We start from the raw sequence: 15,659 nt of genomic DNA, 5'->3' as shown, positions 1-15,659 counted from the left end.
AAATCATTTTTACAGTAATTCAAAATGAGAATTATACTAAAATGTATTTAAAGTGGATTGAAAATTAGTTAAAGTTATATAGCTTATTAAAACGGTTATTACTTTTGTTTATAATTTTATATCCCAATGGTCAAATTAATAAATACATTTGCCTTGGATAATTGTATACGTATAGGTAGAAAATAAGATTATCTTCTCTGTAAGTGTCAAATATAAATGGCCCTGATCCATTTAACACATATATAGGAAATTGGACCCCTGTTGTTTCACCAGTGCAATAAATAAGGGATGCACATCAGGGAATTATCATGCTAAATCTGCCAAATTGCCTTTCCTTAATAATACATATGTTTGATCAAAAGGCAGACATGCACACCTAAAGTTAGCTCTACTGAATGACAATGATTGCATACTACCAGGATTCCATATCAATCATCCTGGTAGTTGACTTTCAATAAATATTTAAATACACACAAGATAAATGGACTAGAATTTTATCATCTTTATTTAAATACAACAGTTCAAGTAAACACATATAAAATGCAAGACAAATATGCATGTCAAATACCATTTCCATACAGTAGCACCGAAAACACTCAATGATATATTACTCCTAAATTACCACTCAATAAATGCAGGTATTTATGAAGCCAATAGGCCACAACTTATTGCACAAGAAATCAACCATTTATCATCCTGTTGACAAGAGACAAAATTTCACTTAAACAGGCTGAAAGTAAAAACATAAATGCAATTAAACTTGGATGAATAGAATTAAAGAATACTTTTCTCTGGTGTATCAAAATAAATATTGGATGCAAAACAATTAAGGAACATTTTGATATCTGTAGGTTGCTCCTACTTCTTGAATATAATCCTTACATACACATCCTGACAAAACCACTATCAATAAAGTGACTTAAGACATCACTACAAATTAACAATTTAATGTTATTGTTGTGTACTAATATTGCACAGCCTCACCTATTTCACTCATTTCAAACCTTAAACAATAACCTATCATTGCAAAATTTATATGAAAAGTACCAATTATGATTTATTGCAAAATCATTGAAGTCAAAAGAATTGACACATTTTGATCTTTATTTCTAATGAGATTGTTTTATGATGGTGAAGTTTGGGGTTTGAAAACTACAGGAATGTTGAAAGACTCCATCAAATACTGAGTTTGACGAGATGAAGCTGTCCTTCAAGAACACATGTTAGACATGTTATGAGTTCCATTTCCACTTCTTTCTTTTAAAAGGTCTTCCATGATCATAAAGCCCTGAAAAAGAAAAAAAAAATGAATTTAAGATTTAATACAAATAAAATAAATCACATCACCGTTCACTAAAAGAAATTAATACATGGTTGAAAAAGGTATGCAATACAGCTATTAATCTTTCAATTTTAATGAAAGATGACCATTGTGTTACATTGTCAATGGTCAGACAAGAAAGCTTTTTTTCATCTGTTAAAAACAATTTTGAAACGAACAAGCACTCTTGCGCTTGGCATCAACACTTTTAACAAGGTGAAGCTCTAGTGTAGATCAGAATTTGACAGCTGGCACAGTTATGTGTGTTTCTTACCCTCTTGACACCCAAGTGAAGAAACCTTTGCGCGAACATTTCAATAACTCGCCCTAATGGACCAATACCATGGATATCAATGGAGCCATGCTGTTCAAACACTGTCCTGAAGAACAAATATTGTAATATTGATCATGCAGCTATATGTAACCATTGAGATTTGTTTTGTTAAAATAAACATATAGTATTAAAATTTTCTTTATATAACTAGTCTTTAGACACTGGTATTTAAAGCAGTAATATTATGAAGAAAAATAATAAAATAAAGGTATGTGGTATTGACAAGAGTTATATCAACAGTACTCTGAACTCAAGAGGGTATACAGAAACTGGATTTTTTACAATATTTGATATACAGACCCTCAATATCATTTAAAAACAGACCCTCAATATCATTTAAATATCATTTGTTGATCATGATACCGGTTGAAAATTAGGGCTGTGTATCGTCACTCAATTCACGATACCATACATATCACGATACGGAGTACGCGATTCACGATATATCACGATACGCTTATATATTTTTATGTAGGACCTTTTTGTTTGCCTATTTTGTAAATTGTTGAGCATATCCTTACCAACACTATATTTTTATTTTTTTTATAATTTTGCATCGGCGAAGATGCATGGTCGTGTTTGTAGTCAGGGTTCAACACTAACGGTAGTCCGGTAGTCCGAGACTACCAGTTTTGTGCTCAGACTACAAGAAATTTTAAGTCAATAGTCCGTCGGACTACTAGAAAAAGTAAATATGACATCAGGTAATTGAGCATAAAATATTTATTACGTTAAAACTCGCGTAAAACGTGTTGCTAAAATTTAAAAAAAACTAAGCCGAGTATCTCTGGTAAGTGTTCATTCTAAAGTTTGCCAAAGATGGCCAAGCAGTTCTGGACAACCTGGACTGTTACGCGAGTTTCGCGCGCAATTCGTATAGCCTTTCGATCAATATTAAAACCAGTCTGTAGAATGTCTTTATTTAGAAAGGGAAAAACCATTTTGCACTGTACCAGTGTGTTTTAATCGTCAGACACGTGAAAGTCTGCCAGTGTCAGCGAGGTAGATTTGGGTTTAAAATGAGGTAGAATTTCTAGATCCCTTGCATTTTCGGTCAGAAACAATGATAGATACGATGTTAGCAAAAACTTGATGGTTGTTACTATTTTTAGATTTTCTGAAAATACGTCATGGTTATTTATTTATCGTTTAGAGTATTGTCAAATGTCAGTGTTTTGATAAAGCAAACAGAAGGAACATTATGTATGGCTTGTGAAATATTTTAACTGGCATTTAGAAGAGCAGCTTAAAAAAATAATCATACTGCTCAAAAATGTCTAATTCAGTGTAAGTGCAGACGACGGCAGAAATTGTGTGCGTTAATTTTCGCGCCAAAAGGTCGTAACATTTTATACATTGAAGTGAGGGCCAATAACAATTCTTATCTTTATATACTCCCAATTAATTGTATAACATTTTGGGAATTAATTTCATCATATTTTTTAAAGCATTATTGTATGTCGTTTTAATAGATTAACAAAGACTTCTGAATAGTAGGATGCCAATATCAATTATCAAATAGCCATTTGTGCCGTAACTTAGCAACGATCTCGGTCGAGGTGTCAATTGATTTATTGCACCATTTTCCTGAAAGTGACAGTGATTATGGGGTATTTTAGCATGTTTTTTAGATTTTTATTCTGGGGTATTTTAGCATGGTTTTTAGACTTTTTAAGGTTTTAAAATTGAAGGCCAAACATTGTTTTGAAGAATGTGGAAAATTTAAGATTGAGACAGATAAGAAACATGATCAATCAAAGGGTTGTTCTGACGATGTTTTTATGGAGAAGTCTAACAAAACACTGAAGAAATCCATTGCAGGCTTGCATTTTTTTTGGACTATCAGAATTTTTGCTGGACTACCTGGATTTTAGATCCAGTAGTCCGAGGGACTACCTTGTGAAAAATGTTAGTGTCTAACCCTGGTAGTGTTTCCATTATATTTAATTTTACCAGACACAATTTACAAATAACTAGTTTATTGGCTGACTTTGCAAAAACCAAAGTTCTCCCAAGCTTTGGACTTCTATTTTGCCGGCGCATTTCTAGAGGGTTTCTCTTTACTACCGGTAGTATTTCCTTCCGCCATTCTTTACTTTGCAGACGACTAAAAACTGTCAAAACAGCTAAAGCCACTTCAGCCGCATTTTCCCATACAGCTAGCTCGCAGATTCCAGTTGTTTTCATATCTTTTGTAAATCAAATTTAAAAAAGAAAATTAAATTGCAAATTTTATAATAATTTTATTTTCATTTTTCATTTTAGTTTGAAAAAAACACACAATGTAGATAAGTAAGATAACTAGTTGTAACGTATTTTGCTAGCTCTACCTGGTGTTTGCGAAAATGCGGCTGAAGTGGCTTTCGCTGTTCTGACAGTTAAAAATGAAAGTTAACAAATTGACCAGATCGTGCAAACATGTTTGGAAAGTGTTTTAAGCATACAAATCTTAAGTCGACATAACGAATCTAACGATGCGCGATACACACAATTTTTTACATTGCGATACGATACAGAATATTGAATCGCGATTTCACGATGCACCGATAAATCGTTACAGCCCTATTGAAAATGAGTTCCGTCTAAAGGAGGGAGGGAGGGATGTAAATGAATTTTGTACTTTACACACCAGTTTGGATTTGAATCATGCTGTCGGAATTTCGACTTCTCATACAATCTTGCATAGTTTGCCCAAGTCAAGTTTCTGCTCGTCAGGCTGAGTTGATTCTGACGTTTGTCAAACCAGGACTCTTCCTCTAGAAGTATGGCACTCTCATTCAGGACCCGAATCTGTAACATTTCAAATGCTCTTACAAGTGTTCAGAATGAGAAAATATTAGATTGAGTTATACTTACAATAATCAGTCATATGCAAGGAAACTTTTTTTCTAAAAAGAAACAAATTAAACAGTATGTCTCATGTCAAATTAGAATAAAGCTGAAAGCCCTGCACTGGTGAAATGCTTCCCATGCTTGCTCAAATTCTGTATTTTAAATAGCATGGCGAGTTAAAACAGATAAAATGGCAAGCATGAAGTGGAAGATCATGGGCTTGATCATCCAAAAGGCAAGTTTTAATAATGGTGTATTAAATATAAGAAATATTCATATATAACTTGGAAGGATAAAACCCACAGCATGGGGTATTCATATAACTACAACAAGCAGGTGCCATCACTATGGCACATGTCCATTTGCCTCAGTTGGTCAAGGTCAAAGCTTAGTTTATACTAATTTCGTTATTACTGAATTGTGACTAAATATGGCAGGTCATGGAATCACACTTGAGTCTGTTTGCTGGGTAAAAACCAGTACTAGTGTTCGTTTTTAGAGGTCGTGAGAAACACCCCTAGTGGGGATCGAACCAACAACCTCTTGGGTGAGAGGTGGACTACTATACTACTAAACAAATCTCACCCTCCTATGGGATTACTCAACAAAATTCACAGCAGGAGTGATGAGTAATACATTGTTATAAATGTGTGTATTATTATATACCTCAATTATAACAAGTGTACTAGACGTATAGTAAACATCTTGAAAAGTTCTTTAGTTATGATTCAACTACTATACTAAGCTAACAACAAAATAATAGAAGCTTATATAAAATGTTCTTACGGTTCGTAAAAACCCTGGGATGACATTGTCACAATATGCCACTGATCGCTTGTAGGAAACACCTCGCACATGATCTGAAAAAAGGAGAAGAATACATTTGTTATCCAGAAGAACCTTATTTTAATCATCTTGACATGGTTGGTTTTCAGAATAGTCAAACGTCATTGACTTCACTTCGTATTAGGCCTAAAAAAAAAATGTCAGTTTCGGGTAACCCGACCCTACCTATAAAAATGCGCCGACCCTAACTATTTTTTTTCGTTTCTGAGCAAAAATAATATTCGTTAGTGAAAAGAGAGTTACGAAGGGCAGATAAATGCAGATTTTAATCAGATTTATTGTTAATATTATAAAACAATGTCAGGCAATGACAGTAATGTAAGAAAGACTGCCATGTGCAAGAAAACACTCTGAACTTGCGACAGATTTTGAAAAAAAAAATAATAAAAAAAATTAAAAAAAATCCCTACCTACCCTACCTAGAAATTTTGGGAAGGTTACCCTAAACAAACAAATTTTATTTTTGGCCTTATAATACTTAAGTTAAATTTTTATTCCGTATTGTTACACAATAGCCACTACTGAAATGTATATGTGGTTCACTTGGTCCTGAAATGGTACACTTGGGAAGTGGTTCACTAAGTCCTCCACCCCATTGAATAACACCATAATGACTGCTGTTGTATGATATAATCGAAAGATTTATGCACCAGTCAATTGTAACCACGGCCCCCTCTGGTCAGAGAAATAGCGGGAACTTTGACTTTAGATCCAGCCAAGCCAGGGTAAAATACTGGCCCCAAGGGTGCGAACTGCTGGTAAAATCCCCGCCAAATTCCAAGGGACCCTAGGAAAGGCCCATTCCCCGCTATTTTTGGCGTGAAGACAAAACCACCGCATTCACCCGGCACTGCGGGGCCACCTGGAAGGTTATAACAAAGCCCATTTCCCTGCTTTCCCCGGTATATCCCCGGACCTTGGGGGTGGGTGGGGGGGGCGTGGTTACAATTGACTGGTGCATTATAAATAACATGTTTTAGTATGATGACATGGCAAGTTTATTCATTTGTTCCTTAATTAAAATTAAGTTGATGTAAAATATGATCTCGATGAAATCTTTTAAAAAACAGGATACAAACTTTACAATAAAACTTAACCAGAAGCACTTGTTCATATTAATCATTCAATGAAGAAATGAGTAGTATTTAATCTATATAGTTGAATCCTTAATCTCACCTTCCTTTGCATCTTGAACCTCTATCTTTCTGACAAACTTTTCTTTCGCTGATGGATACTGAAAACACATTGAAAAGGCTGTGAACGGTCATGTCACAAATAGACCTTAGACCTCAAATATAAAAAAACAACATTTCATCATATGCAAAAACTTTTACAAAACTCTTATTCCTACTTTTGTAAAATGCGCATTTGCCACCATGTTGAGTGGATATTTATAAACATGCTCAACGTCAATCGTGACCACCATCTCGAACGTTCACACATATGTGGAAAACTGGCAATAAAGATACTTACATAATTTTTCATCCATTTTACTACCTCTGGACGCTTTTTGTTAACAAAATATTAAAGCCTTTGTTTGATTGAGATGAAATTATAATTACTCCCCTTGTTTTTTGACTGGTTACATTCTTTTGAACCCAAAGAAATTAGCTACCTCGGTGGTGACCTCAGCTCTGGGAAGTCAGTTTACGGGTGAGTTAATTTCTAGGTATACTGAAGTATTTTAAGCTGTTTAATTACTTCCTCATGTTTAAGGGCAAATTATTTTAATATTCTATTCATTGCACCATGAAACAAACACGGACCTACACGTAAGTGATACAAAATATAAATGATAAATTTGTAAACATTCTTCTCAATGTCAGTGATCATTTATTAGGAATTTTGGCTTGCAACGATGTAACACTTCGTATGTGTATTGTCAATTTAAGTCTGAAAAAATAGACATTCAAAACGGAATTGTTCTAATCTCTAAAAAGATTTGCCATCAATAAATTAAAAAATCTGTCCATTACAACTATTGGACCAGGTCAGTTCATGTATAATGACTGTTGACATACGTAAGCTTGGGTGTATCCGAGGAATTACGGAGGTTTCGTCAACTCTCCAGTTCGTCACACTTGTTCTATATAGTAAATTGCCAAGATGTTTCGTCACACCTATTAGCGGTTTCGTCAACTTAATTGTTAAGAACTATTTCACACATTTATGCGAAACCAATTAGCTTAAACAGTTGATGACCCAATTAATCGCACGTGTCAGCGTGTGTGTGGGCTTTAATGTGATAGTGCTAATGAGACATCGGCGTGTGTTTGTACGTTTCTATCAGTTTGCCATCTTAGTGATGGATGTCAATAAGTCAGATTGCTTAAAAGCAATGTTCGATCTTGTTTTGTCACCAATCATGGCCTCTATAACCCACCGACGATCAGTCCAATTCTACGGCATCGATAGATATAACTCTTCCGGCTATGAACATCAGTGCATCGCCGATACGCCTGCTGTCTACAACGTTTGTCATCAGAGCAGCCGACGAAGTAGCAGACGATGACGCTGACGAAGTAGCCGAAGAAGGAGCAGATGACGAAGCCAACACAGTAGCCGCCGCCGACGAAGTAGCCGGCGACACCATCAGCACCAACGCCGCTGATGGTATCCTGGAAGGCCGGACGTTTGACATCTCGAACAGGAGCTTCGATCGACCCCATCATCCACTGGATGAGTCGCTACCGGACAGGCCCCTAGACAAAGAGGTTCCCACTGATTTACCGGTGACTTTCGAGGTCGTAGAGGGTGGCAGCAAGCGAGGTGGCCGGAAGCTCGTCAGTACGTGGAGCGGACCTGGATCAACGGTTCCATGTGGCGACCAGAGAACTGGTCTGTGTTCCGAGAACACATAAGAACAAACAACGACGTCGAGGGGTGGCATCGCCGCATCAATACCAAAGCTGGTAGAGCAAACCTTGGGTTCTATGTCTTGGTCCCCCTCCTCCGCGATGAATCCGAGACGGTCGACCTGCAGATCCGCCTGGTCAGCGAACATCTGCTGACCCGCATCCAACGTAAGAAGTTTGCTTCAATTCATGGACGACTCTTCGACGCTTGGGACCGCTACGAGGAGGACGAGCTCACCACCACCCAACTACTTCGGAGGATCAGCAACATTGCGGGACTGGGACCAACGACTCCTTCTGACGACGTACACGACGGTGACATGAAGAATTAAAATCAGAATCTAACTCATGCCCATTTATTTTTCATTATTGACTTTGTCATATATATGCCAATGAATTTCATATAATCTGACTGTAAGTGAAAAAAAAATGCATAGTCATGTATGTCACATAAATAAATATATTGTGATTGTTGTGTAAATGATGTGTCAAATATTGTGTTTATTAAAGTTGCATAAATAACTGTTAACTTTCGAGATTGTTGAGTTAAAAATATATATGCTATCCTGTTTATATTTATTAAATAGTTTTAAACACCAAGATTTCTTCATTTATTAACAATGCTACTTTAAATAAAAAATATGCAAAAACACGGTTTTGAGTAATAAACGATTTCACACACTACGCATGTCAACATACACATCAGAAGGTAAAATATTCAATAAAATGGTCTACTAAATTATTCCTTTCTTCCTAAATTGGTGTTTGCTCACACCTAATAAATTGGACATAATAGTTGCATTAATTGCTACTTATAATAAGGTTGACGAACTGTAAAAATATGTTGACGAAACAACTACCCATTTTGTACTATAAAATAAGGTAGACGAAATGGTAAGGTGACGAAACATCCGGTACCCTATCCGAGTATGTCATGTATGTTTCGAGTTTTCAGGGTAAGTTGGTGGTAACTTTATACATGCTGAGGCTCCTCGGTGTATGTTGTCTTAGTGGCACCGTGCTCCTGTAGTCCACCTAAATGGCCGTCATCGAGACTTTTGACCATTTTTTTGACTGGCAGACTGGAGTCGCTACTTAAGCAATGTATTTTATGCGTTTTATCTACAAAAGTTGCCATATATCCAGTCGGACAAGTAACCAATAGTTTTGAATAAATTTGAGAGTCTGTATACAGAGCTAGCTACGATAAAGAGCATTTAGTGATTCTTAGCTTGTCTGATTTTTTAAATAAACAATGTGCTATTGTCGTCACTTGATTGTCGTCGTCGGAGGCGTTGGTTAAGTTTTGCGTTTAGGTCACTTTACATATGGAAACTATCAAAGTTATCACTTGGGGAACTTGTTCATCTAATACCCTTATTCACATTGTACCCTAATGGTGCTGAGTCTCACCTGTTTTTCTGGGTAAAAAACATGAACTTTGATGGATTTTGCATGATTTTGAGAATAAGACATATAAAGCTTCTCCAATTTTTGTTGGATCTTTGTTTTTATTATGTTGACAAATCCAGGCCTTCCAGCGTTCCTACTTTTTCCTACTTTTTTTAACAGCTTCCTACTTTTTCCTACTTTTTTCTAAAAAACTACTACTATTCCTACTTTTTTAAAAATAAAGTCCACAAAAATATTAAAGTTTGATCTTTGTGCAAGTTTTATTTGCAGAAAATGAACAAAAGATGTCAAACTGGTTGGTTTCTGTTGTTGAAAGGTGTGGCAACATGTTCCACTTTGATGTGCATCATCTTTTCACCCACACAGTTCAGCAACAGAAACCGACCATGCATCATTCACTAAAATATTCAATGTGGCATATAGAATGGTATGATTTTGCATTAAAAACATCTCCTCTAGGTAAGTTAATAGCTATTAATAAATACATATTTAACCAAAAATATTCCTACTTTTCCTACTTTTTTTGTAAAAAAATATTCCTACTATTTCCTTCTTTTCTGTCAGAAAACCTCCTACTTTTTTCCTACTTTTTTGTTAGTGGCTGCTTGAAGGCCTGCAAATCTTATGTACCCGGTATCTCTCTCCAGTGTGCCATAGTCATAGAATGGTCTTAAGACTTGTTGCCAGCCCTTTAGGTGGACTACATACAGAGCCCCACCAGTTTATAGGTATACCGTATGTGTAAAGCCAAAATGCCACAACCTCGTTCCAAGTACCGTAGTAAAATTGATTTGCAGTCATTTCATACCTTAGTCACTTTGTACCCTTGGTCATTTCGTACCCTTTAGATAGTCATTTCATACTGGAAAAAAGTAATTTATTAACCTATATTTTATTTCATTTATTTTTAATTTGTTTTTCAGATCTTTAATAGACTCATTCACTATGATTAAGTATTTATATAGTTGAATCTGATGTTTAAGTTCAAATGTATGCAGAGCATATTCAAGGGGTATTCCAGGTACTAAGTGAGAGTGTAAGCGAAAACATGAGACTACAGGAACTGTTTGCATACGTCCGGTCCATATGGTTAGGAGGTACTAGTGGATGCCCGTGAGGATTAAGACCATGTATCCGTATAACCTGGTCAAGTCCCAGATGTCTGTCCCACTCGCCTCGTTGGTAGAGTCTGGTAACCGGAAGCAAATGTATTTTTTTAGGCCTTTTAATGACACATCAATGTCAGAATTATATTCTCGATAATGTGAACATTTAAAAAAAGCTATAATAAGGGTTATGGAAGCCTTAACTTAAACTTACATTTATAATCATGATTAATTTTATTACAAATTATTAACTTTTGCAGGGCTTCCATTAAGAAATTGAAACTGGAAGTATGAACTTCCTGTCCATCAAATATTGGAAGAATATAACTGGCATGTGGAAGTTTAAGTTTCAATGAAAAAAGATTCACTATTTTTTCAATAAGTATGTTAAAATAAATTAATTATATACAATAATAATAAATAAAAAAAATAATTTACAACTATAATTTCCCAAATTTACAGATTTATATTGTAATAATTCATTTAACTTCACGATTTTTTGAAATTGTGACCATAAAAGTAATTATATTTTCTTCAAAATTATGGAATTTTTTGTACTTCCAAGGAATCAATTTTGGAAGTTTTAGCCCATATCTAGGGAGTAATATACTTCCAAACTTCCTTTAACGGAAGCCCTGCTTTTGCCTTCAAAATATATTACCAGCAAGTGGTAGTGGTGGTCATAATGCCCCATTCCAAATGCTTAAATATTATATATTATTATGCTTTTCTCTTGTAAAAATAAAGTTCCAAATTTTAAATTTTGATAAACCAGCCCCGGCTCAATTCCAAAAATGTTGGAAAAAACACTATCATTGCATAGACTTTATTGTCATTATTTTGGAAGTTTTATGGATATTTTTTTATACATACCAGTATGCATATATATGTGTATATAGATATATATATGGATACCAAGTATAAAACATAATGTGTTTTGCTCTGTTCTAATGAAGTAAATCATAAATAGACTATTTATTATTAATGTATTGCTTTGTCTATTTACAGGGGAAGCAAATCAAATACAAACAATGGCAGATACAAAAACTGATGCAGACGTTGACACGACTACCAGCATCATGGATAGCCTTTTAAAAGAACAGGAGTTTAGTAAATTAAGACAAAAAATTAAACATGAAAAAGGCACAGCTCAGGATTCAAATGAAAAGGAAAGACAGTCGTCATTGGATACACCCGATCCATCAATATTAAGCACAAGTAAAAAGCGAGAAAAATTAGAGCATTTTTGGAAACAAGACTCGAGACAAAGAAGGCGTAGAAGAAAGCAGCTAACTAAAAGCGATGTTCGTAACGAAACTGCAAGAATACTTGAGGAGTTTCTACAAAACCAACTGAGGCAACAGGATGTGCAGACATCGCATAAATACCAGAGAGTGGTGGAAGTCGATGTTACAGAGACAACTACACCAAGTGGTGGAAGTTCTGGGTATATGGCATCAAAGAGTAGTTTATTGCGCGAAGACTCTATTCCTTTTGCTGATGAAAGCGATACTGAATTAAAGAGAGCAGAAAGTCTACCACATGATGAAATTGCTAACATTGAAAGTATGTATGCTGGTAAAATACGAAATAAAGTTTCAATTAAACATGAGAAATCCAAATCTGCACCGTATGCAGGTACAGAGGATGATTATGTTAATTTTGGGGATAGGTACGGTAAAAAGGTTCGCCCTACCCCACCCCCGCCTCCCGGCACGCCCCACACACCTTCAGAAAAGGGCTCAAATAGAAGCTCTAAAGAGGACGTTTATGTGTATCAATCAGTGCCTTACACTGGAGAAAGGACATCAGAAAAATCACGTGCAGGAAGTCATAAATCTAATGAAGGTTTGAAAGAACACGTTACAGCGTTCTTTGGAGCCAGGGAAGATGAAAGATCTACAGAAGAGTCAAAGCCAGATTCTATATTTAGCTCCTATACTTCTAGTACAGATAATAATCTAGATTCTAGCAACCTTAAAAAAGAATCAAAAAGTGACTCCAGTCATAAACATGGTCCCGATTCAGTTACCAGTCTAATACATAGAGGTGACAAAGTAGACAAACTTCCTTTTTCTCAAAGTCAATCTAATGACCCATCGTCTGATTCCAGCAACCAGCCTGTGGTTCGACCGAAAAAATTCAAAAACAGAAAACCTACATCCTTGTCCCTAAGACACAAAGACTGCTCGGATAGTGATACGGACAGTGTTAAAAAGCCTGATGCCCATGGTCGAAAGAAAAAGTCGATGTTTAAAAAAGCAAGACACCAAATTTCAACTATTTTAAGGTTGAAAAAACCAAAGGCCAGTCCTGATGAATTGGAGAATGACGAAGTTGACCATTCTCCAAAACAGAAGCATCGAAGGCAAATGGAGGAAAAAGATGCAGATGATGGTAAAAACATGAACTATTTTGCTACAGTGTAAATCTGCTTTTTAAAAGCTACAGGTTTTTTTTGTTGTTAACTAGGTTTTCACATATTGTGACCAAACTTGGATGTTGGAAGAGTTTATGGCGACTTTTCATGGGATATTTTTTGGGTCCCTTAGGGTTAAAGTCACAGTCACTGGTACCAAAAATAGAAAAATGGTTGGAACTGAATATTTTAAACTTGTACATGGCTTGACATATTGTGATTAAACTTGGTTTAAGGAAAAGTTTATGGGGACCTTAGTGGGATTGCATTTGTGGCCCTAAGGGTCATGGTCAAGGTCATCGTTTCTAAAAATAGAAAAAAAAGTTGGAACTGAACATCTTAAGTTACAAATTACTTAACATAACCTTGGAACTGTTTGTAATATGGAAAAATGCTTTCTTATGAGTCATATTTTACAGTCAATCATTGAACTAATGGTTTCGTTAGATTGTGGCATTTCTTGTCTTGATCAAAATGTAATGTATGCATTAAAGAATATACGGTATGCTGTTTACCACTGATTAATCTTAAGAAAATAGTTGTTTATATATATATATGTATTTATATAATAAGTTTTGCCAGTTATTTTTCCAACAGGTTGGGAATGGGGCATTGACCTTTCTGATTGTGACATTTTGATCCAGTTGTAGCTTGAAATGGATAAAAATGCTAAAAAATGAAAATAAATATACAGAAAGAAGATTTTTGGACAGAAATACAAACTTGTAAGGCCGCAAAAGTGGTTTATACCAGCTACAGAAGCTGGCCGAATGTTTCATATCAATAACTTGTGCGTTACGAGGTTCTATTGGTTGTGATGAATTTTTCAGACAGAGCTGAAGATGAGGCTGATATGTTCGAATCAGACGGTTTTGATGTCCATGAGTTTGCCGGTAACAATGTTATGGAAGAGCGACACATACATACTGACAAACACATACACCAGACACATTCCGGAAAGGATCGTAAAACCGTGTTGAGAACTGAAAACACGATGGAAAGCATTGATGTCATCGATCACCAGGATCCTTCTAAAAATCGGCACTATGATGCTCATTTGCGTGTTCGGGAAAGTTCACACGGGGGATTCATGGGACGATTACGAAGTCTGACCTCGAGAAATAAAGTGAAAGGTATGGAGCCATGCTGGAATTAAAAATACACAATAGTGTTTCAAATTTATACTTTGAGAAATGGTATTGTTATATTCAAAAGTAGCATAGATCCTGTCAATTGTTTAATATTTGTTGTGACGAGCCAACATAATAAAATATAAATGTTTTAATATGGTGTCAAAGGCATCTATTTATCTCAAATATAACAGATCTGAAATATATATGGAATTGGGGAGAAAAACAGTACAGTAAGAATATCGGTGTAGACTGAATTACTGCAAGAGACTGACCTAATATTTATACTCATGCATGGATGATTTATGTAATGATCATTTATGATGGTTATAGGTTCGAAGTCACAGCAGTTCCCACATAGCAACAACGACAATGATGGACCACATGGTGACTACAGTCAGATGGTATCATTACCAGGCACAAGTGGCGGGTATGTAGGCTTTTGGGCGTTGCATGATAAAAACATAGGAATAGGAATGAAATAGGATATATGTTGGTTACGCAACATTCGCATAATCATGATAATGCATTACTTATGTTGCTGTAGACAAAACCTTTTCTGCTTGATAAATAAAATTAGCTTGATATTAATTTGGCTGTAAAATTAGCTTGATACTAATTTAGCAGGGAGGTTGGTCAATATCAGCAGATGGCCCCTATTGGTTTTTAGGTCAGTTGGTCAAAGGTCATGGTCGTACTGACATTGAATGCAAAAAGCTTGTCATATCGATTACTCCAGTATTCTTGGGCCTACAGTCTTTAAACTTGGTAGTGATGTTGGTTGTGACCATTAGATGACCCCTCTTGATTTTGAGGTCAAATGTCACTGTCACAGTGACCTTGAATACAAAAATGTTTTCTGATTAATAACTAGAGTACACTTGGGCCTAAGATTCTCAGACTAATTTGAAAAATATTTAGATAATTATATATATTCAAATCTTTTTCAGTTATAATCCAGAAGAGAACAGAATTAACACTTACGAGGGCGGATTTTCAACTACGAACATAAGACGAAGGCAGCCAGGAGCGGGTATAAGCGAAATACATACAACACAGGTTTGATGATATGTGTTATTTCCATTGAGCTTTTTGTCTTTATAAATAATTGTTATTAAAGAATAGTATAGATAGTACGCTGGCAATTATTTTTTCAAAATTCTGGGGTAAAAAAAGTGTGTCATAATGTACATGTATAATACGGTATTAAAAATGAACACAAAGTTTAGGAAAAAAAATCAATGTGTTGCCATTTGTGATGTTTATACAGATTTAAGATTATTGAAATTATGACTAAAATCCTTTATTGAAGCAGCCCCCTGGTGTGTAATAGGAATAATATGCCATATAATGTGTGTTCCTATCATCCTTGACGTTCTACTATAAGTTATGCCCCTTTGTAA

At 35.4% G+C, this 15,659-nt stretch overlaps 3 protein-coding genes across 6 annotated transcripts in view; 2 read left to right on the top strand and 1 right to left on the bottom strand.

The window, feature by feature from the left end:
* Positions 1 to 15,659, top strand: part of LOC128238246 (uncharacterized) — a 29,878-nt gene that overhangs the window by 1,201 nt on the left and 13,018 nt on the right. Inside the window, exons 1-5 of one of the 3 annotated variants that reach the window (XM_052953945.1) lie at positions 6,876 to 6,986; positions 11,716 to 13,104; positions 13,957 to 14,259; positions 14,590 to 14,686; positions 15,207 to 15,315. In XM_052953945.1, coding sequence (XP_052809905.1) covers positions 11,739 to 13,104; positions 13,957 to 14,259; positions 14,590 to 14,686; positions 15,207 to 15,315 — 1,875 coding nt within the window. In that variant the 5' untranslated portion in view covers positions 6,876 to 6,986; positions 11,716 to 11,738. The other 2 variants (XM_052953944.1, XM_052953943.1) reach the window with 2 other exon arrangements.
* Positions 498 to 6,870, bottom strand: LOC128238247 (PRELI domain-containing protein 2-like). Of its 2 annotated transcripts, none has more exons than XM_052953948.1 (6): positions 6,807 to 6,870; positions 6,510 to 6,567; positions 5,274 to 5,347; positions 4,285 to 4,445; positions 1,596 to 1,701; positions 498 to 1,288 (listed from the first exon to the last, which is right to left on the bottom strand). In XM_052953948.1, the coding sequence occupies exons 1-6, from the start codon at positions 6,816 to 6,818 to the stop codon at positions 1,211 to 1,213; spliced, it is 489 nt and encodes a 162-aa protein (XP_052809908.1). In that variant the 5' UTR covers positions 6,819 to 6,870; the 3' UTR covers positions 498 to 1,210. The 2 variants fall into 2 exon arrangements, with proteins under 2 accessions (XP_052809908.1, XP_052809907.1); XM_052953947.1 differs by having other exon boundaries at positions 6,685 to 6,813.
* LOC128237959 (uncharacterized) lies at positions 8,122 to 8,520 on the top strand. The gene has a single exon (XM_052953535.1). It carries the CDS (start codon positions 8,152 to 8,154, stop codon positions 8,518 to 8,520), a length of 369 nt encoding a protein of 122 aa, XP_052809495.1. The 5' UTR covers positions 8,122 to 8,151.

Source organism: Mya arenaria, chromosome 6 (assembly GCF_026914265.1).
Source record: "Mya arenaria isolate MELC-2E11 chromosome 6, ASM2691426v1".
NCBI classification, from domain to species: domain Eukaryota; kingdom Metazoa; phylum Mollusca; class Bivalvia; order Myida; family Myidae; genus Mya; species Mya arenaria.
This window is presented reverse-complemented; position numbering and strand designations above follow the sequence as displayed.

Coding starts and splice junctions, on each gene's coding strand:
- LOC128238247 (XM_052953947.1), bottom strand. CDS start 6,759: ATGGTGGTCACGATTGACGTTGAGCATGTTTATAAATATCCACTCAAC. Junction 5,348..6,509: donor GGTTCAAGATGCAAAGGAAG/GTGAGATTAAGG, acceptor TCCTTTTTTCAG/ATCATGTGCGAGGTGTTTCC. Junction 1,289..1,595: donor TTCACTTGGGTGTCAAGAGG/GTAAGAAACACA, acceptor TTTCTTTTTCAG/GGCTTTATGATCATGGAAGA.
- LOC128237959 (XM_052953535.1), top strand. CDS start 8,152: ATGTGGCGACCAGAGAACTGGTCTGTGTTCCGAGAACACATAAGAACA.